The 23,359-nt window shown below is 45.2% G+C and overlaps 1 protein-coding gene across 5 annotated transcripts in view; it reads right to left on the minus strand.

Annotated features, from left to right (window-relative positions):
* mahj (LisH and WD40 domain-containing protein mahjong) overlaps positions 1-22,729 on the minus strand; it is a 75,795-nt gene extending 53,066 nt beyond the window's left edge. For 3 of the 5 annotated variants that reach the window (XM_084578234.1, XM_084578235.1, XM_084578232.1), the window contains exons 1-8: positions 22,353-22,728; positions 17,715-17,900; positions 12,632-12,708; positions 11,327-11,400; positions 5,250-5,357; positions 2,889-3,077; positions 1,761-1,982; positions 13-189 (exon numbers count right to left, since the gene is read on the minus strand). In XM_084578234.1, the coding sequence (XP_084434360.1) occupies positions 13-189; positions 1,761-1,982; positions 2,889-3,077; positions 5,250-5,357; positions 11,327-11,400; positions 12,632-12,708; positions 17,715-17,866 (999 nt within the window). In that variant the 5' untranslated portion in view covers positions 17,867-17,900; positions 22,353-22,728. Of the gene's footprint in view, positions 1-12; positions 190-1,760; positions 1,983-2,888; positions 3,078-5,249; positions 5,358-11,326; positions 11,401-12,631; positions 12,709-17,714; positions 17,901-22,012; positions 22,333-22,352 lie in introns of those variants that run through there. The other 2 variants (XM_084578233.1, XM_084578236.1) reach the window with 2 other exon arrangements.
* Between the last annotated feature and the right edge of the window lie 630 nt (positions 22,730-23,359).

The following is a 23,359-nucleotide window of genomic DNA, read 5'->3' on the forward strand; positions in this document are numbered from 1 at the left end:
CTAATGTCACACCTTCAGTGCTTCAAAGGCAAGTCGCACATCCCTGTTCTCTCGCAGGTTGGCGTAGTGCAGGAGCAAGTGAAGGGTCTTGGCCTCGAGGACGGCGCCCAGCAGCTCCTGGTACTCGCCCAACGGCGTCAGGTACTGCAGGATCAGGCGCTGCTGCATCCCCAATGTCAGTGGAAACACCTGTAGGAAAGTGGGGAAGGACGTCAGGCCAGAAACAGGGAGGCATTGCAGTATGACATCATCCCACTGTGGGCTAGATGGAGAGGAGACAGAGACCCACTTCACGCTAACGCATTAGGGCATTAATGACATAACCAGCCGTCCAGCACTTTTTAATCAGAATGTGCCACCTGACACCATTCCTTTTCAAAAATGAGACTGTCCTTTGCACTGTTTTTCACAACAAGCAGACAGAACCTTTTGAAGGCCTGACACGTTCAGGAACTACCTTGAGCCAAGTTGGAATGGGATTTTATAATGGTATGCCGGGTTTCAACATTCCAGAACTGAGCATAGGCTACAAGAAATGTCTTGACCCTTACAGCAGAGTGCCATGAAAATTACTGTGAAGGTAACCCTGACAGCCACATTTCAGCCAAGCTAAATCTGGTTATGACTCAACTGAAAAAGTAATTTTAATAATTTTAGACAAAGAATGCTTGGAAAATGTTTGTCTATATATACGACACGAAAGCTAACAATAATGATAGCTTTGCAGTTTCGTTAAGTGCTTTGCTTAGCGTGCACAGTGAGGGAAGAAGTAGTCCAAAGTAGAGTCCTTCAGCAGTCCTTTTTGCTGTGTAATGCAGTAGCAGTGGTGCCTTTCGACACACAATACCTCATCGAGTTTTCAGAATGCTTTACCGTACAGTCACTGTGATAAAGCATCCTCAAAAGGCGATGGATAAGTGTACCGAAGAACACGAGAAGCACCTGGATGCAAGAGAGAAATATGCGTAGGCATTAAATGATGCAATACTATTCCAAAATGAAACCAGAAGAACCCAAAGCAGAGCATGAAAATAGTGCGACTGGCCAATGCAAACGGGTGATGGCAGTGGTGGGATGCTATAAATTTTAAGAGAAGCAACACTAAAAATAAGCTGATAGGCTATATTTCAGCAGGTGGAGATTCCCAGTTCTCCTCCCACATACCATAGCGGGCATGTCCAAGGTACATGGTCCCCAGTGTTCCAAACAATTCATGTTCAGGAGGGTCTGTTTTGATAACAGCAGATTTCGTGGGTCGTACGTCACCCTAAACCCCCCCTTCCGAATAAACCGGGTCAATCTCACTCGTGCCCAAGTTAATGAGCTTCTGATGCCATTGGCTTAAATGGGCATCAACCTGGACTGTGCTCCTTGTTAGAATTATATGAATTTTATACAGGGCTGAATAACGAGATTTTATTGTATCCGGGAATTATCTATATGAAGGTTCATTACATAGAGGTTTAAATCTATATATGATGCCAAGCAGCTGATGCCTACCTCACAGCTTTTTAATGCAGTAACAGGACAAAATGGATCATAAACTCAAAGCAGGAACAACGTTCCTCCTATGCATTGAACCTTATCAATGACAACAGTCGAGGCTCAATAGAGTGCACATGCTAACTGTGTGCAAGTGAGGCCATGACTGGGCCTAAGAGGTGAGAAGGGTCAGTCTCACATGTCGCAAAGGAAAGCAGGCTTACCTTTTCAGCTCTGCTTGAATAGATTGTAATTATGTATGATGCAGACAGACTCGCCTGGTTTGACCCGATCATCAGGGGCTCCAGTTCGGCCCAGCTGCTGTTAGAACACTCGCTGACAAAAGGCGCCTCTGAGGGACTCTTTCGCGGCACACCAGGCTGTTGTGATGCTGACAATGTTGTTCCCTGCTGGGGTGTGCCCAGAGCATCTGTCGCCACACCATTCAGGTGGCAGAAGGGGCGCTCCGGAGGTCGGCACATCACCTCTTCGGGGGTCACCTGTCAACAAAGCCCCTCTCTTATATAACAACAACATAATTTGCATTTCTATCAGCGAAACTGAAAGCATCAAGGCAGCACTTACAAATAGTGAACAAGTAGCTACAGTCGACTCTCAATTCTGAGCTTGAAAGAAACCGAAAAAGTCTTTAATATGGTATGAAGTTCAAATTAAAGGAAGCCCTCCTTATAATTATTCATACTATAGTAATACAATAATTATTTCGCTATAATTAAGTCATGTGTTGACTGGATCAAAGCATGAGTTCAGGTAAACCAGCCATTTGTGTTAACAGAGCCCGCTGCTCTGATAAATTGTAAATTGCGGGGTTTATCATCCCCAAAAGGGCTATGAGGGATGCTATAACGAAGGAAACGTTGGGTTGATGTTTCCTTAGAGATGGGGGTAATACAATGTGTGCAACAGCAGGCACTGAGCAGCTGCTCATCGCCAGTGGAAGTGGCCTCGTGACATTCGATGCGAAGAGGCTGAAGTTGGGTGTCGACCGTCTCTCGGTGCTCTTGCTCCCTGCTGCTTTCTGGGTCAACCCCCCATTAAAACCTTCTAGTTATGACCCCAAACGTCTACGTGACAATATTGCACTGTCACAGAGATATCAAACTGCAGCACCTCTGCGTCCCCCCCCCCCAAACAGCTGTTCCACATTGTGGCATGCATTCAAACACTGCAAGCCCGAGTGCCTATTTCCAAACATGTACGAGGGCTGCCTTGACTTATTTTAGAAGCAAAATAGCCTGAATTAGGCTTTGCATAATTTTCAGCAGCTTTGAATCTCCACAGCAAATGAAATAATACATCTCTACAGCACGTAGAGTGTAGGCGATACATCTCCTTTCTCATTCTATTTCAGAATCCCAAATGGGCAAGGTTTGAGGGTCCCTTGCCTGTGCCAGTTCCCAGAGGCGGCGCAGCATGACTGGCACCAGGCGGGCGTTGGCTTCCCGGTGATTGGCCGCAATGTCCTGCACCTCCATGGCAGCCGCCAGGAGGCCCGTGGCATATGCCTGCAGCAGCGGTGGGGTGCTCTCCGACTCGGCCCATTGAAGCAGTCGGCCCACCAGGCCCTCTGTGTCCTGCAAGGAGCACGCCCATAAGAACAAGAGGACTTCACAACAGTGTGTCCAAACGGGAGGTTGCAGACGCTGCTGACTGACTTAGGACAATTTGTTGTTTCCAAAGCTCCAAGCAGATAGTGAGTGACCATTACAGGACAAGCATGTCAAGCTGGGCCAGTTGGCACACAATCGCAAAAGGAAGGGGACAGCATGGAAAAATGGGGCATATTAAACTGACATACACAAATGTGTGTAGAACAAAGTGAATATTTGACTGTGCACAATTACATGCGTGGCTGAACACAAGGAAAAATGCTCACTCTCCAGCCTGAGCTAGTACTGCAGCCCACAAAGTGTTTGAGCAGTCATTGTAAATTGCATTCCCAGTTTCCTTGCATTTTGTATGACCCTACCTCCAAACCCAGTCAATGCCACAGGGGGCACAAGGAGTAAAAAGAAAACGACCGAAGGTCACTGCCCAGACAGATACTGCCCTGAGCAGACACACCGAGGGATCACCTACACATCTCCCTTTTCAAATAATGAAACTTTCAAAGATTCTTCTGTGCTGCTTTCTGTCCCATATGACCAGAATGAGTGAATCACAATTAGGCTAAGCAAATATTGAAAATTTCAAACAGTTTCTGAACAACATCTAACTGATTCAATTCAATCTGCATGCTTACCATCTCTAGCTTAGTACAGCCCGGTTATAACAAGTCGACGAGAATGGGAAATGACTTCGCTATGTCTGCTGTTTCATCATATCTGGACTCAAGGGGAAGGGAAACAATCGCTGACAGAAATTCTGATCCCATGTTTCGGACATGCATTATTATATTATTCAGACTCATTCACAGCACCGCAACATGATCCACAGAACTAATGTATATGAGCTCTGGAAATTTTGGCCGCATTGGACCTGATCGCTCGATTTTTCAGGCTTCATTCACATTCGCCGCAGCCCCATTGCCAATAGCCAACCATATAGAATGTCTAATGTCCTTAATTCAGGCTGAAAAGGGGTCAAATATTCAAAATTCAAGTTCAGCCCATGGCAGACAGAATGTCAGATGCTTTCTCCAGCATGTGTTGTGAACCCTCTGCATGCGGCAGCTAATGTGCGATGCGCGTCTCGTGTTGGCGTGCTGAACATGTCTAAGATATAAGTTAAAAACAGCATATTTTTTGTGCGAGAGTCATCCATCTTTGTCGTGCTGAACGTGCTGTGTAGCGTAAGCTATAGCGCGGCTGCAGACATTAAGGAGCGGCGGATTTTTTTTTTTAGAGTCATCCATTTTTGCATCCACGAATCAACGAAAGCACGCAGTCTGATCATGACACTGGCTTTTTAGAATTGTTCGCTTCAAACGACATTTACATCTATCACACTCTCCAATGATTTTGTGGTAATGGAAAACGCTTGCCTCAAGCGCGGCGTGATAAATCGAACCAGGCTTGTGCAATCAAACCATCATGGGCATCAAAAGATAATCATGCGGCAACGTTATCGCTGCGCAGCATCTTGCCGCGCTGCCAATCGACAAAGGGACGTGCCACCAACATGCCAGCGAAAACGTTCGCGATTTCTGTTGCGGCGACGAAAAAAACCTGTTTTGAGCTGTCGCGGTGGCGAGAGCAACGCAGTTCCAACAACTTGGAAGGTTTTTGCTGTGTCGTTGCCGCTTGTCGCTGAGTCCACTCAATCGCTTGCATGTGAACCAGCATTAAAATTTTTCTTTTTTTTTTTTATTCTCGGGGGCAAAAGTGGAGGGTGGTTTCATTATGCGAATAGGTTGATTATGCGACAAATACGGTATCATCTTTTACAATCGTAAGCGGCGTCTCAAGTCGATTTCTGTATATCGAATTATCAATATATCGAACTATTCCGCGATCCCCTTCGAGTTCAATATATCCCGGTTTGACTTTGTCAGGTGGTTCACTTTTTGTTTATGTAACAATAAAACAAGAAAAGCGTTAACAGATATTTTTGGCCACAAAAGAATACTGTGAGGCAGTCACTGCAGGTTTATCTGTCTACAGCACGCGACAACATTTTTAGCTATGCTACAAGCAGGAGTGGTTAATAGGGAACTCCGAGGGACGCCCTAGTCATGCACACAGGTCTTGTGTCTAATGATCTGCTACCAGAATGGGAACATGTCATACAGTTCCGTGAGAACGCACCTGAAAGACGACAGATGTCTCCAGCCCTGGCAGGATGTCAAGAAGCAGTCGGCAGGCAACTGTGCTCAGGTTGCCACCCTCTCGACTCAGCACATAGTTGTTCACCAACTGCAGCAGAGCAGCAACAGGCGGGGTCAAACAATGGTAAAGCAAACGTAAAGGTTCAAATCAGACACAAATAATTTTGTGCAATTGAAATGTTTTATCCAGCCTAGCTGACTGTTTGGATAATGCAACTGTGGACGCTTCGCCAAGCTACAATTCTCAATCCCTCTCTCGGAATGATGGAGAAAGAAGGGCTCTGTTTAATGCGGTTTGGCGCCAATACGTTCACAAAACACAAAGCTTGACTGTCCAAGAAGCAGTAGTGAAAGGCTCTATGGAATAACAACTGCCCGATATTCATTTGCGTGCAAAACGTCTCATCACAACTGCGAGCATAGACAGACCTAACCAAACTTAAAGCAATAAAAAATCAGCAGACCTTTAACCGAGGCTAGGCAGAGTCAACACACCTTCCGTTAACACTGTGCCCTTTTAATACAAACCTACAGCAAGAACAAATCAGACTTCACAAAGAGTGCAATGTTTCCCACCTCCCTTCCTCTGTTCACAAGCAACTGATGAAGACATATAAGATCAGCAAGAAAAGCCATTGCCTTAACTTCAGTGCACAAGGAAAGCATTTGTTTTTGCAGTCTTACTGCCACGTTCCTGTATGCACCTACACTTCCTGCCTGTGCATACACCGCTCTGCCACAGAGGCGCTCCTGTTGTTTGAGATGCTTCAGACGGAGGGTTTCCCGCCACAGATCATGTTACTCGATGCCGTGTTTCTCCCGTCCCCACGCTGCAAGGCTCCTAATACTACGCTCTCATGCTGACACAAGCACCTTCTGCCTCACGCAGTGCATTTCAACAAGAACAAATGCAGCCTCCATGAGAAAAGACTGCACGGCACCATATTAATGAGATTTTGAAGTCCCCCCCACACTTTATTTATAAACAGAGTGACCAAAACAAAACTTTGCAATTTCTTTTTTCGTTTTTTAATTAGTTGCTCAAAGAGAGTTGAAACCAACCTCTGCACATAAGTCATGCTGCCAGGACGACTCAAATTGAGGCGAAAATGTGAGTATCAGGAATTGAATTGACTAAGCTTTAATAATGAAATTCTTACTGACTGAAGTGCACAGAAGCAGTTGTGTTTCAGCAACATTCCACCTAGTAGAATATTTCTAGCATGCATGTGTTCCAGCATATATGTTTGGTTTGGTTTATGGCGCTTAACGTCCCAAAGCGACTCAGGCTATGAGAGACAGCCTAGTGGAGGGCTTTGGGAATTTCGACAATCTGGATTCACTTCCAATATTTAAGCTCAATTATAGAATTTCTCCTGGCGTGAAGAAGCATTTCATCTGCTAAGAGCATAAAGTGATTAGGGAACCTGGCAACTGTATTAGTTTCCAAAACGAACGAAAAGCTTAGCACAAAAGCTGCGTAACGCTACAGAGGAATTCCACACTGGGAACAACAGTACTGCACGCGCAATCATACATGAAATAAGAAGACACTTTGGGAGCGAATATCTAAAAATGGGAGTATTAAATGGAGCAGTCTACAGTGAAATCTCGTTACTACGAACACCACATTAACGAACTTTTCAAATTAACGAATTTTTAAAGAATCCCCGGCAGATTTGCCATGTTTTCAATGTAAAACTATTTCAGAATTACGAATTTCAAAATAGCGTATATTTCAGAATAACGAACATATTTTATTTATTTTTCTATAATTTTGGATCAGTATTACGAATTTGGCTAAAATTAACAGCACTGCAGCTTGCAACTCTCGCGTGAAACGAAACAGAAACCGCCGTTTCTGTGTGTATGGTCCGTGGGCTGTAGCCACCATCATCAGGACATCTAGGACCAGCTCCTAGCGCCACCATGAAGCTATGGTTTATTACGCAGTAGCCAGCAGGCCTAGCTGCCTGCGTTTTTTTTCTTCCTGTGTTGTGTGCCGTACGCGACTCGGTCGTTCGTGCGTTCGCGCGTGCGGGACGGTATTTTTTTTTTTCCGCTGATTATCTTATTGCGAAGTTTGTGCGAGGTTGGCGATGATATTAGCCAGCGAAGTGCCAAGAAGATATGAACGCAGCTCCTTTCACTGCAAGAAATCGACGCAGGGAAAAAGCGATTCGGCCTCTACAGACAGCTAGCATTGCCCCATCGACTGCTGCGATCATTATGAAAGACCGAGACAAGATTTTCAAAGCTCAGGGAGCATTGAAGATGGGGTCATATAAAAACTCCGATTTTTTTTTTTGCACATGGACAAAGTCTGTACTTTCATCGCTCGGTGCAATCACGCACGCGATGAGGTGTTCTGGAAAGCGGAAGGTGTATGTGCTGTAGTGGTGTAATGTAGTGCGCGGTCATGTTTGCTGCACGCGGCAGAAGAAAATAAGGGATTTCTTCAAATAAATCAGCTTTGGAGTTAGTGCAACCTTTTCAATTGAAGTTTTGCTTGTCTACACACGTGCCTACTGCCAAGGTACGTCATTTTCATACCTAGGTTTGACCACTGGCTTATAATCGCAGATTTTTCATTACAACGATATTTCAAAATAACGAATGATTTTTCGCGGTCCTACGGGATTCGTTATATCGAGATTTGACTGTAGTAATGTGACCACTCATATGTTTCTAATATAATAATTTCTGGTAGCCACAGTTACAAAAAGTTCATTATTCCTTTTTAGTTCATCAGGTGCCCAATAGTGACTATTATCACCAATTTGTACCAGGCTGGCTGCATGATTCATGCTCATGTGCAGAGGTGGGGTTTATATATATATTGTGGAAAAAGGCCAGGTCGAGACAGCAAGGTCGAGACGGCAAAGCAAGGGGTGCCGAGTCTGGCGTTTTACTCCGATGACAAAGCCCAGGCGCGCGCCGGAGCCAGCGCCGCGGGACGATGATGGTATGTACAAATGAAAGAGGAAGATCATGGAATGAACAAATTAAAGAACATCCACGGAAGGCTCACACAATCTGCCCGGGGGGTCGGAAGCGGCCAGCCTGGCCGCTCCTAACTAAGCGATGCATCGCGGCGCACAAACGGTTTCAAGCGAGACACATGAACAATTTCAGTTCCACGGTGGCGTCGATCAGCTGGGGTATCAACAGGCATCACTTTGTAATTCACTGGGGAAGTTTGGCATATGACCTCATAGGGACCTACGTAGCGGTGGTGGAATTTGTCACTAAGGCCAGGGGTGCGCAATGGTGTATAAAGCAGTACTTCGTCGCCAGGACGAAAAGAGACCACTCGATGTGTAGAATCATAGCGAGTCTTGCGGTCTTCCTGGCACGCTGCCGTGTTGAGGCGGGCAAGATGACGGCATCTGGCCACACGAGATAAAAAATGGGTAGGTACTGCTGTGGAGTAGTCGGGCGTAGAGAAGAAGGAAGCATCAAGAATGGTAGTGGGAGGACGGCCATAAACGAGGAAAAATGGAGAATAACCGGTAGTCCGTTGTACTGCTGTGTTATAGGCGAATGTGACGAATGGTAGAATAGTGTCCCAATTTCGATGATCTGGTGTGATGTACATGGATATCATGTCTGACAAGGGGCGAGTACAGCAAACTGCACATGATGGCGAATGCCGTCGATGACAACTCGTACGGTGCACTTCGCTGAAGGGCGCAAAGGGACGTCACTGGCTCCACGGAGTTCAGGCCCATCATATGGTGGTGTCACTTTTCGCAAACGGTAGCACAAATCAGCGTGAATGACAGAAATTGCAGCCCCTGTATCAATCAAAGCTTCGACCGGTAAACCTTCAGCGATAACAGCAAGCACGTTAAACGGGCGATCAGGAGGACTTTTTAGTAAGCTCGCAGAGTGCAGTTTGACCTCCGGAAACTGCAACACTTAGTTTTCCGGATGGCGGACAGGAAGAGTGGTTGCGGGGCGGAAAGGGGAAACTGAGCGTCGGTATGGGGAAAGGGACCGGCGTCGAGATACATGGGCGCCATTTGGTTCAGACGAGGATACCGGCGGTGGAGAGGATCGACGAGGTGGGCTGGGAATAGGTCGCCGTTGATAATATGAGGGTACGTCACCTCCACCACTTGTGGAAAAAGGCCAGGTCGAGACGGCAAAGCAAGGGGTGCCGAGTCTGGCGTTTTACTCCGATGACAAAGCCCAGGCGCGCGCCGGAGCCGGCGCCGCGGGACGATGATGATGGTATGTACAAATGAAAGAGGAAGATCATGGAATGAACAAATTAAAGAACATCCACGGAAGGCTCACAATATATAAAGTAAAGTTTGACTGATATGGATTTGTTTTTAAACGTGGAAAAAGAATGAATCGTATGATTCGGGAAAACATATGACCTGATCTACGATTTTGAAAAATGTAACCGCTGAATGAGGTACAAAGCCATTTCTTCACACATCCACATCATAATAATGTCGATTAGCATTTCCTGGAGCAAGGCATGAACAACTGGGATGCTTCGCCCTATTACACTACTCCGCTATGGAGAAGTCATCGTGATGGCTGATTGTTACATTTTTGCTTTCTTGCTACCTTCCCCAGAGAAGGCCAGCAGCTCGTATGTAAACGCATACCATATTTACCCACATAAAGAACCCACTTCTTTTTAAAAGTATGCGTGCAGCCGCTATCGTAACGCCAATTTATAGCACTGTTCACTTCAAAAGGTGCTTGCCGTTATCACAGCCCAATCTGCCGAATTTGTGGTAGTGGATGGGGCCAGACAATCGAGACGTATTGGTATATCGAACATGCTAAATGCCAGAGCTGTGCAACCGGGTGCATAGTAGCGCCCTGAATAGCTGCCACCGCTGGTGCTCCTGTCGAAGGCATGCGGAGTCTTGGAGCTCTGCCAAATTTGCCGAATGCACGCCTTCGCAGGAGCTCTCACCAAATGATAAACACCACAATGTTTGCAGCGAACCACATTGATAGAAGTGGGGTGTGTTTATTATGCAAGTGGGTCATGTACATGAGTAAATACAGTAGTTCTTAAAAGCTGCATCTTAATGCTTGTAGGCATTGTGAAGCCATTGCTGGGTTCCTCCTATTCATATTGTGTTCTGCGGAGGTGACCCTTCATTCATTCATGCTTTGTAAGTAGGCGCTGCAGAGAAGCCACCACAATGCATAAGCGCTGCTGTCTCCCAGCTATTTATGTCGCATATGATAGCACATGCGGAATTAGTCACTAATATGAAAATTTGATTCTAATAGCCGGGAAATCATATTACCTGGGAATGTGCCAACTTGGAGAAAGATGGTTTAATTTTATGGGGCACCTTTGCTGCCTGGGAGTTTGAGTATATAAGCCAAGAACATATCTAACAGGTATGTGTGTATCACGACCCAAACATAAGATGTAGGATCACTGCATGTGAGCATGTGTGCGCGTGTATGCACAAGCATGTGTGTCACAGTTCTCGCAATCAATCACAGCCACTGCAGAACGTCTGAGTTATGGGACTGATTGATTGAATATAACTATCATAAAAATGTACATTTCAGGACCAAATACCATGGGCTAAATTTGGTTCAATAAAGTGAGAACGCTCGCAGAACAGACATATGTATTAAATTTATGCCTTCAGTATTGCTTTATGGTCATGAAACTTCTCCAACAAACTATGGGAGAGGCTGCTCAAGGCGGCTGAACAGCAGCGATAGAGTCAGTCGGGGGGCATGGTTTTGCGGACGGTGAGCGGGCAGCTGTTGCGATGTATTGAGAAGAACAGCATTCCAAAGACAGAGTACAATGAGTACCGATGCAGTAAAGGAAAATCTCTCACCTTGCATCGAAGATGTGCATATGTTATGCCCGTCTGTCTTTAAAACATGTTTTCCTCCCCTAAAAGAGTGCGCATGTAAGCAATTTGAAAGCTGAGAAACTACAGCATCAGAAGTTTCTTTCTTTTTCAAGCAAGAATCAACGCTGCCATATCTCACCCAAGACGTTCGGAGACTGTCCCAAGTTACTTGTCTCTTTTCAAAAGCCAAGGAGCTTACCTTATTCATAAACTCATCATTCTTGAATAGTGCCTTCAGCAGGTGGCCCAGGGTGCAGTCGGGGTGGGCACGGCCTACAAAATTGGTCAACATACAAGAGCAGCCATTGCAAAGCAAAAACACAAACAAAACTAATGAAGAGGTTAAAGTTTTTCAGTTGCCAGGTTATGACAACATTTTAGCTATATGCTTACGACTAGTACGTACCATCTGGGCCTACTGTGCAGTAATCACCACACACACTCTTATAATCAACTCCTGTACAAACCACAGAATTGCCTTCAAAATGCAGAAAAATTATTTAACGCAGCCTAGGAAAAATTCACATTCTGACCCCTCACGACTCGACACAATAGCAAATAACATGTTATCATTCAAAGAAGCAGAAATGACATTCCGAGCCGACAATAGCCACATTGGAATGCTCCAAATATGCATGCTAACGGGGAGATAATGCATACTTCTTAGCTAATATTAAGGGTGGGCAATACATGGAACTTCAAATACGGACAAAATATATTCGTTATTTAGCTCATGTTCAATTTCAGAGGTTGTTATTTGTGACTTTTTGAACATTTGAAAATTTCCTTATATACGGCAGCTACTGAATGCCGTGATGAATTCACAAATCCAACCGTTGCAGACCCAAACTGTCTAGGTAAATTATCGAATGATTAAGATGAAGGCAGTACAAAGGCATCAGCCACCAAGAAGGCAGAAGGCATGTTGCAAAATGAATGAGAAGGACATTAAAAATGAGCTTAATTAACAGCATGCTAATTATCTAATATCCTTATTGCTCACTATATGTGATCATTTTATAACTTCAGCATTAAATCATGCAAAACCTTGTCTAGGTGAGCTGTTGTGCAGGAGTTTTCATTCAGTGTGACCACTCCATCAAACCCATCTCAAATGTAAACTGAAAAATTTCTGCTGCTTCCCCTTTTTGGGCCTGATGCACTCAATTTCTTTACACCAAAGGCTGACAGGTGTCTTTCTGCAGGAGAACATTGAATTATCGTTGCTACTTTCGTATATCCCACTAACACAATACAAACACACAAAAAAAGTCCCGGAATATTATCCAGAAGACTGGAGCCTCCCCAAAAACAGCAAAATATCTCCAAGACTGCACCTCAAGAACCACTCAGAACAGCAAGTGGGCATCCCAAAAAAGGGGAGAAAAGTGTGTGTGTGTGTGTGGGGGGGGGGGGGGGGGGGGGGGAAGCACAACACACAACTTCTTGCAACTATATTTCTTTCAAATACCGCTAAGCCCTGGGCCAAAGACCTGCGACTCACTTGGATGCCGGTCGTCAAAGGGGTCTGGGTCCATCTTGAGGTACGCTTCTGTCTCCTTCTCAATGAGCTCTGCAATACTGTAGCCCCACACAAGACACACTTGGTCAAATCACAAAATAGTGCAGATGCTTATCATTAAAATTAAATTTCAGAGAGTAGCGATGTTTTTCATTTCACATTTTTCCCAGATCGCTTACTCTGTTTCAGCTGCACAATCATCTTATGTACATATTCATGCAACTGAAGAAGACTGCTGCTTGCAATGTTTACATACACAAACACACGCTGAGAACTCGTGCCAATGACAAGCTCTCACTTATTTCTTAGTAAAACGAAAGCCCAATGTGGCCTCAGCTATAAACAAGCATTTGTTCTGTAACTGTAGCCTTGTAAACAATTCCAGAATCTCTTTAAGAGACAGAACATTGGCCAAAGTATGTCATGAGATTATGGTGGAGATGCAAAGATCTTGTCTCATATAGTACAAATCGAACACTACAATATCAAAGAAAAGAGGCTTTACAATTTTAATCTGCCATTGAAAATCGCATAAAAACAACTGGGGCGCTATCTAGCAGAGAAACTTTTTACTTTCACTGCAGTGCCCCTATGTGACATCTCAGCAAAATATAGCTGACTTTTGCGAGTGCGTACTGTTCTTTTTTCTTCTAGGAATGCTAGTCATAATTTTGCGTCCTTAAATAAAAACCACCCCTCCTTTCGCACAGAGAGAGGCACGCTTTCAGCATTCTAAAACAGCGCAAAAGAACAGGGACGAGAGAACGAAACGTACAACAGGTCCCTGTCCCTGTTCTTTTGCGCTGTTTTAGAATGTATACATACCAACTCGCCCAGGCTTCTATTTTGACGCTTTCAGCTTTTGCCACTAGATGGCACCACAGTGTTTGGAATCCGCCTTTTGCGCGAGGATGTGGCGCCATCATGCGGGAGCGGGCGGGAAACACATTGAGCGGCTGTGTAGCAGACGACGCGAAAGCGCACCATACGAAATGGCCACGCCAACGCTGGTAGAAAGCGAAAGCTTCCCCCTTTTTTTTGGCCTCGGAGCGGAAAGTAGTGACAGTGATTGCAGCATATCATGTTCACGCAGTATGGGGGAAGGTAGAGCGTTTTCACAATCCACTCATAACGCACGTACGCATATACTATCTTCGTATTGTAAGAGCGTGTAGCGCGGGCCGTGTTCCACAACGTGACAGAATGAGACGCTCTCAGCGTGCAGGTTTTCAGCAGACAGGAGAGCGTGGGGGCAGAGAGAGAGAGAGAGGGATCTCAAAAGGCAAAGCAGCCAGGGGTTTGTTGATGCTGCAGAGCTAGGTGGAATCGTCTCCTGTGACTTTGAGCGGCACATATGCGTGGGGTGTCTCTAGTTACCGAGCACAATGCGGTCACCGCGGCGTCGGCATGGTGCAATGGGCGTCGCTTCCTCCTCGCGTCATCTACAACTGTGCAGCTATAGGATTTCATCCACGAAGGTCGGCAGAGAGGCACATATACACACCCCCTGAAAAGGGCATTGTCCCGGCCGGAATGCACACCTGTAGGAAACGCGCTGCATTTTTCTGGCAATGGATGATTCAGAGCTGTAGCCGGTTTCTGGCCTCAGGAGTCAGAACGGATGTGGTCGCAGTGGTGAAAAGGTTCTCGGTGCGCAGAGAATGGTCATTCTGTTGTGAAAGGATCTCCAACATTCATTTCTGCCTCCGCCGTGATTTCTGCGGAATCAACAACTTGGTGACACATGTGAATCTCCTACATATCGGATGCGCATCTCGGTCAGGAACCAACCCTGTTCTACGTCCAGAGCGATCCACTCTGCAAGTGAACGAGCATGAACCCTCCAGGAGACTCGTTTATTGTGCCGGGCGGTTTCCTTGCCGTTGCAAACAGTTGGACGTAGACGACTATTATCAAGCTCCCTAACGAAGTGCATCTGATTGCGTACACCAAAGGAACAAAATCCGGATGCTTTGGCGTGCACGAAGGCAAGCCTTTAATTTAAAAAAAAAAAAATACAGTGCGTTGTGCAAGAGTGTCAAGTGCGTCATATGCTCCGAGCGGCAAAAACACAGATACTACAGGTATGTATGCATCTAAACGAAATATGCATGATGAAGAGTACCTACTAGAGTTTTCACCCAGGCTGTAGCGCACCAGGGATAGCTGCAATGAGGATTTTTTGCGGTGCGTGATTGCTTTAGTTGCGCCGGGGCCTGAAGGCGATGTATTTTGTCCTTTCTTTTCTTTATGTGCGAAAGGGCTAGGTAGCTTAGACATCACAGGCGGCTCTGTGCGCTAGGCCGTAATATTTAGCATGTTTTATCTTGACTGCCTAACAAGAAAAAAAATACGGCGTTTTAATGCACTGCCGTTCGCGAGCCTCATGACCAGCTCAACCACTCGGCTCGCGAACGGCGGTGCATCACAACAAACGCCCAATTTTTATTTTCTTTTTAGTCAGGCGGCAGTCGCGATAAAACATGCTAAATATTACGGTCTAGCGCACACAGCCACCTGTGATATCTGCGCTACCCGGCCCCTTCGCACATAAAGAAAACAAACGACAAAATACATCGCCATCAGACGCGCCGAACAAATGCTCATTGCGGCTATCACTGGTGGTGGGTTACAGGCTTGGTGCAAACCCCGGTAGATACTTTTCATTATGCACATTTCCTTTAGATGCATACATACCTGTAACGAAGTGTTTTTCGCACAGTCGAGAGTACGCAGTAGGTAGCTAAGGTCGGCCATTCACATCTTGACGCTTGGTGGCCCTAATTGTAGCTTCACGTCGTTGTTGGCCGCGGCTCGGCGAAGGAAACCCGAAAAACCGCGTCTTGCATCTTGGCGCGCTTAGAGAGTGGCAACCGTACGCGGCAGATGTGGTTGGCATCGCTTTGCCAAGCCTGTGACGGCCACCGTGCTGCCCGGTGCCGCCAGCCCCCGTGCACTGGCGGCGCCGAGAAACGCCGTCGACGCCTCTCAATGTGTTTCCATCGGTCGCCGCTACGACTTCGCGCATGCGAAGCAATGATCATCATCATCATCATCACCAGCCTGATTATACCCACTGCAGGGCGAAGGCCTCTCCCATATTTCTCCACTTGACCCGGTTCTGTGCTAGCTGCATCCACTTGACCCCTGCGAACTTCTTAATCTCATCCGCCCACCTAACTTTCTGCCGCCCCCTGCTACGCTTTCCTTCCCTTGGAATCCAGTTTGTTACCCTCAGCGACCATCGGTTATCCTCTCTTCGCACTACATGTCCTGCCTAAGTCCATTTCTTCTTCTTAATTTCTACTAGAATGTCGGTAATTTGAGTTATTTCCCTGACCCACTCTGCACGCTTTCTATCTCTTAATGTTACCCCTACCATTTTTCGTTCCATAGCCCTCTGGGTTGTCCTCAACTTAAGTAGAACTCTCTTGGTTAGCCTCCACGTTTCAGCCCCATAGGTGAGTACAGGCAAGATGCAATGATAGTGCCCACTAAAACTTTCATTGACGAAGCGTGCGTTATTGTGCCGTAACAGCCCTGAATGTGGAAACTGAAAAGAACGCTACTCTACGCAAAAATGTCCAATTACTGTCTGGCCAGTGAAATTTATATTTGTTTTCAGTGCGTCTTTTTTGTCGACCACCAGTCGTCATCGCGGTCGCTGCTCATGGTTTCCAGCATCAGACTACATAAAAACGGGCACATGCACTAATCGAAAAATTCTGGGTAAAACTTTTCTACCGCATTTCTACCAAAACTGCTTTGGAATCGAACATTTTAGACATCAGTCTTTTAACTGCGCCGAAAAAAATTCGAGACATAATTTCCAGTGTTCTGTCCCTTTAATATCATTCAAAGATAAGAATTAACCCTTGGTACAGTAACTTACCAAGAGGCACGTTGTTGTATAAGTGTATCCACTGCTGTATCACTCCTTTAAATTCCATCATAATTTGAATATCGTACAAAAAGACAGCTCTAGCGATTTCCTCCAAAAAAAGGAGCCTGCCTTTTCCTGTGCTCATTTCAGATGCTTTCTGTTTGGACTAACACAAAAACAGTGTACATGGAGCGAATACAAAATAATTATTTGGCAGATGAAAACAGTGTCCAAAAATGACGGAGAACAGCTTAACATGGTGCAAGCAGTGTTGAAAATGATTTACAAAAAACGTCAACCTCCAGAGCAATATGCCAGTTGTCACCAAATTGAAACCATCATTAAAGTTGCTCATCATTCATATTCGCTAAAAATAGCTACAAAGAATGCAAATGTAAAAAAGAAAAACACCTTTTCACTCAAACAAGCTACCAGCACAGATGCCGATAGCTCCCATGCTGTGGCAAATAAAATTTGCAGCCAAGCATAAACATGTGCATTTCTTTCATTCCAGCAAAAGCAAGATTGCCATCTATTTCATTTTTTTTCCCTGCACAAAATGGCACCTGCAGCTGCATTTACCCAAGACTAATAAGCAGTAAACGGGCAGCAGATTGCACCTCGTCCTGTTTGAACATGGTTACAGAGCCAAATGTACTTTGTAAAGAAGAGAGAAAGAAAGAAAGGCATTATCCCTGCAACCACCAGTGTCCAAACTAAATGTTTACCATTTGTAAGACCTCTCAAAGCTGCCCTCATGAGGGAAAAATACATCTAATCTGCTTCTGCAATGTTATACCAATCCCCTGGCATCTGCTCACTCTTTCCAATATGAACAGCTAGCTATCATTTTGTAAGGAAGGCCTAGAACATGGCACAGAAAAAAAAGAATAGTTGCAGTTGTGATGTATCTGTTTCGTTGTTTGGCACTTTAGTTCCCTTTTGCATACTTTTACTTGCCCCTACCATCCCCGCTATTACTTGGGTCTTGAGCCCCTCTCACCCCTTCTTCCTTTTCAGCAATGGGCTCGTGGGAGACAAAAGTGTGCTTTGCAGCCCAGACCTCAAGATGAATCTGTGCCTTACATGTTTTATGAATGACAATGAATTTTTGCTGTATGTCACCAGTAGAGAAAAAAAATAAAATAAATAAAGACTATCATGATTGGAAAGCACGGGTACCTGGTAAGCACAGGGATGGGGTCGGTTCCAGTCCCATTTTGGGATTCCCACTGCTCCAGCAACCGGAACAGCTCAGACACGGAATCCAATGCCCGGATCGGTTCGGTGCCGGCGGTCCCCCCTCCACCAGCTGCTGCTGGCGCCGGCTCCATGGCAAGGGCGGCAAGGCACCCAAGCCACTGGACACTGCCACCAGAAACAGAAGAGAATAAGGCATTGATATGCCTGCCAGGTAAGCTACTCTTTCCTGACAAAGGGTACAAGCTTTTCAGGTTAAGGATGGATCACAGCTATGATAAAAAATTCACCTCAGTTTCAGTACCTTGCTTGTTCACCTCAAACATTTGGTTGGGTTTATATGGGGTACAACGTCCAAAAATGATTCTGGCTATGAGGGACGCCGTAGTGGAGGCTCCGGAAATTTCAACCACATGGGGTTCTTAACGTGCACTAATACTGCACAGCATGTGGGTGTCTTGCTTTTCACCTCCATCGAAAAGCAGCCACAACGACCAGTATTTGATCCCGCATCCTTCGGTACGGCAGTCGGGTAGCCTAACTACTGCGTCACCACAGTGCCACCACAGCATATCTCTAACATTTGGTGCTGCTTCCATTTTCATCTTTCTTTTTTTAATCTGTGTCACCTTTTATGCTTTTCAATTTTTTTGGTCATTTCTAAACATTTTCTACCATGCTGCAAGATATGCTCAAGCTTTTTGTGACACACCTGCAAACCTGGAGTCTAACATTCAGTCCAGGCATCAGCATTTGTGAGCCCCAGAGCAGTGCTGTTATTGAGCTTCATATCCACTGAAGCAGAGAAATAACTGGTACAGAATCACTTAAGGAAAAAGTAGCCACAAAGCTGCTCTCATAAGCAGTTTAACAAAGTGACCAACCAACCGTGACAAAGCATCCTGCTGGTCTTTGCGAAGCTAAAATGATGAACAGAGCAGGTAGAAACGGCTAATATATGCAGGACTTTCCATGCAATATAAGACAGTGGTTAAAAACATACCTGCTCTGAGCTCAAAACCACTATAAGTGCATTGACACAAAGGAAAAAAATCTGTCACACAAGTACTCAGTGGGATCTTTCCCTTCGTAACGATGCAGTTGTTTAGCCAAATTTATTAAGCAAATCCGATTGAGATGCACAAGATCCTCCGAATGCAACGCTGCAGAGCTTTTAAAGTAACTTATGGCACTTTGTTTATAATACCACAGCTCTCTGTACTGTGAACAGGGTGTACAATGACAAAGCCAAGCAGGTGTTGATCCCGCAGAGTCAGGCGATGCAAACTGATGTGGGTTTTTACCAGTAGTATACATAAGCAGCGTCAGAAATTTCTTTAGCTGGAACCCCGTAAACATTCTCGTAGCACCAAAATGTATATAATATATGGACACCCATAATGAACTCCTGCAGCTGGTGGCTTCTTTTCGTGGTTTGCTTTGTTTATAGGGCATTATTACGAGGGATGCCGCAGTGGAAGGCTCTGGAAATTTCAGCCACCTAGGGTTTTTTAACACGTGCTGATATCGCTGAGTGCACAAACTTCTTGCGTTTTGCACATATCAAAAACCAGCCCCAGCGGTCAAAACAGAATACTCACCTCCTAAAGATCAGCAGTCAAGTGCCGTAACAACTAGGCCGCCGTGGCAGGGTGCTTCTTTTCAGGCCCCACAACTTTCAAAATGCATGTTTCACAATCTGTGTCAGTGCTAACCAGTTTTTTAAATTTTAATCTATTAGTCTATTATGAAGCCAAATAATACTCTTAGTTTCTCTATGCAACCAGCAGCAGCAGCAGCAGTATTTCACTTTCAGTCTGACACTAAGTATCAGTTCTCCAAAAGCCCCAAATAAGATGACCTAGCTACTCGTTTTGAGAGTGACCCTTTGAAGTAAGATGGGCACACTAGATTTACAAAGTATAATTGTAAAATGAACCCCTCACACTTGGGTAGTATTTTATTTACAACTCAGGGTGATAGAAATGGGAAGATATTTTTCTATAGAAAATTCAGGTACAAATTTACCCCTAAAACAGCTAAAAATTTCGTTTTCTTCCCAGTCACAATACAGTGCTCATCTCTGTGCGGGAAGAAATTCAGGACTTGGTTGCGCATAAAATAACTGCGATATCACAGTCATTTGTTAAGTTATGCATTCCGTCTCATCAAGGGCTGTCGCAGAAATCAGAGCAAATCAAGATTACAAAGCAGTGACTGTAATTTTGCCGCCTCATGTGACCTGGAATGAACTTTAATGAGTGTCTCTTGAAACTGATATAGCGTGACAAAAGAAATTAGAGTATAAATTATGCCAAGAGCAAAGATAAGTACTCTGCCGTAGTCCACTTAAGTCTTGCAGAGCATTCGAAACATCAAAACATGAACCAAACATTTTCTGTCTGTACGCCTTTAGGCACATAATGTTAATTTTTGAGTGAAAACACCAACACCAATTCTTCAATGCAGTGCACAGGAGGCCCTGTCATTTAAAAAGTGTAACCACTCTTGCACTTTGCTTTCAACACTTTTTTTAGATAAACAGGAGTGATTCCACATGAGACAGCCCCCTCCCCTGCTTGTTATCCACATACTGGTCAAAGAATGACCTCTTTTTCTTATCAGCCAAAGTGTTCTGTCAATATCTGGTGGTACAATATTAGCATCCAAGTGACTAAAAAGGCATGGGGAGTTAAAAATGCCTTCCATCCCACTTATTCAACCTCATACACCAAGAGTTCTTAAAAGTAATCCAGAAAACAAAACACCAAAGTTGTAACAGCTGTAATACTAATACGTAATAGCATCCACATCATTAGCAGCTGCCTAAGAGCAGCCTAAAGGCTGCAGTATGTGTAACTCATACATACAGTATGCGTTATACATACTGTGCCATGCATAACACTAGTAACAGTAATTCGGCACATGCACAATAACACCAGTAAAGAAGAAAACAGCTTTTTTAAGATCTGCAGTCAACGATGGCTTCATTCACACATGCAATCTGCCTCACACAACGGAGTACTTGCTCATGTGTTCAGGTAGCAGATTACAGTGAGACCAGAGCAAAGCTGCCCATTACCATTTCATAATTTCATAAAGAGTTAGCAAGGCAGCACGTCACTACACCTCAGGTCGCCTAACAAACACATGCAAATAAACCTGCACTGGATCAATTTGTGACAAGTTTACAACAAATCAAGTGCTAAACTAAGCCCAAATACCTGCGCCAGCAGCAAGCTTAGCCTTTTCAAAACAACCAGGAGGAGCAACTGATAAGACAGCAGTTTGTGAGTTGTATCTTCTCTTTGCTGCACTACTTCTATGAGACTAGCTTTCTCGAAGAGCTTTGACATTTAGGTCAAAGCCCTTACAAACGAAATGTTCGGTTCTTTAAACTAACATCACGAACCATGAGCATCAACTAAAGTCTGAGAAATGAGCGTCTGTGTCATCCATAACGAAATGGAAAAACGTCTGAGAAAGATTTCTCTGCATTTTCTGAATTAAATGCTTCGTTTATACCTTAAACTGATCTTGAATGGTTTGACTCGAGTGTGTAAGGTAAACTGCGTTATAAAAATGATATGAAATCTGCTGCTACGGAGTGCAAAGTTTCGCAAAAGAGGCTCGGTACCTACAAAACCTTTGAGGCTTTTCGAACGGAAATGCGTGCAGAAAACAAAGAATAAACAATCAAGGCAAGGAAAGAAAAAGGAACATGAGTTGCTATAAATTTTCTTCTTGAAGTCCTCGGGTCGCGCCGCCGAAACGATCAGGTCGAAGCCGCCCGCGCCTGTCCTTGACGGGACCACAACTTCCCCAAGCCCGTTCCACGCGTAAACAAGCAGTTAGTAATCACTCTGACCCATGTCGAACCAATGATCGTAGGGCATCTGCTCGGGTGATAGCCAGCTGCGAAAAAGTTTTAGAACAGGTCTCCCAACTAAAATGGGAAAACACGAGCTTCGGGCGACAGACAACAGAAAGTTTTGCGGAACCGTTAGAGGCTTACGAAACCGCTTGAAAGCAGTTTGTAGTCACAAAATGCTCAAGAATCAGCATAACAGAACCTCTCTTCAAGCTAACAGGTGACTCGATCAGATCTCAGGATCGGAAAAATGTTAACGAAGCTTGTATAGTAAGCACAACACAGCTGCTTTCGCGGAACGAGCCCAGAGGAAGTTTTAAAAACTTTCCCAATAAGGATTTTGAACCGGCCAAGTTCGAAGCAAGGGCCAAGCATAAACTAAAACTTCACAATATGTAGGAGTACTTACCAGAATGAATGGGGCAAATCAGCTGACGAAAGGGAACATTGAACGAGAGTTCGGGGGCACTCTTAGCATGAGGCAGTGCTTCTCTTGAAGGTTTCCGAAGACGTCCGCCGCGACGACACGCTATCGAACGTATCAAGGCAACACCAAACTGTACCGCAGCTACAGCAATAAAAACGTTTAACGGACAGGCGCTTAACCCTAGCGCATTGTCGGCGTTCGCAACGGGGACTAAATGATCTAGTCTGCGCTGCCCGGACACGCACGTCTGCAAAGCTCGCCTACTGAGCAGACGGTGTGCTGGCAGTATGCGCTGGACGCCCAGTACACGTTCGTAACTCACCCGGGCTAATGGGAGATTGAATCCGCTGCTGCTTCGGCGGCGTTGACGACGAAGAACCGACGATAAAACTTCCACGCACCGCGAGCGCGGCCCTCGCCGCACACCACCGCTGCTGCCACGTGCTTGGCTTCACTCACGAGTCAAAGGGAGGCGCGACAATCGTGCTCTTGACCGATGACGAAGAGAAAATGACGGTATCCTAGCGTCAGGCGGACGTTCTCGAAGCGTCGTTGCACGTACGTAGTAGACTTGTACGCGCACTTAATGCGTATCCTCGATGCGAGGCACGACCGGCTTCGGCGCTTGCCGGACTCCTTGTTTTTGCTTATTTGCGTTATTTGCGTCGCAAAAACGAGACGCCGCCATGATGGTTAGTTTGCGCATGCTCGCGCTAGGGTATTTATGGAGCACAATTCACTAAGCCAGTTTTAGTTTGCCTTTACTAAAAGGTCGTTATATATATATTTACGGTGCAATTGCGCTTCAGTGAGTTCATGTTAGCTCATAAAGGGAAGAATGGCAGCACTTGGAGCTTGTGTTAACAAGGAACAGATGGCGCACTATGTAAGGGTGTCAAAAAAGCGGGAATTTTCAAATAACCCTGTTTGTTTGAAATTATTCCACACCCTACTTATTCCTACAGGCCAAGGAAAAGGAAGCGACCGACTCCATTATTCGGCAGACCTTCAAAACGGCACTCGGTCTTCCCATTATGACGGCTACCGAGAAACTTATGCAACTGGGAATACTTAACACACTAGAAGAATTGACCGAAGCACACCTCACGGCGCAGTACGAGCGACTGACCGCAACCTCGACCGGAAAACAGGTATTACAAAAGACCGACATACACTACGTGGGTATATACTCCCAGGTAACATCGGTTCCCCGTCCAATACATAAAATACTGGAAGTCCCTCCACTAACTAAAAACATGCGCCCGGAGTTTCACTTGCAGCGTCGGGTAGCAAGGTCCAATCATTACAGAAACACTATTCTAATCTACC

Source organism: Amblyomma maculatum, chromosome 9 (assembly GCF_055883805.1).
Source record: "Amblyomma maculatum isolate TAMU_Amacu chromosome 9, ASM5588380v1, whole genome shotgun sequence".
Taxonomy (NCBI): Eukaryota; Metazoa; Arthropoda; class Arachnida; order Ixodida; family Ixodidae; genus Amblyomma; species Amblyomma maculatum.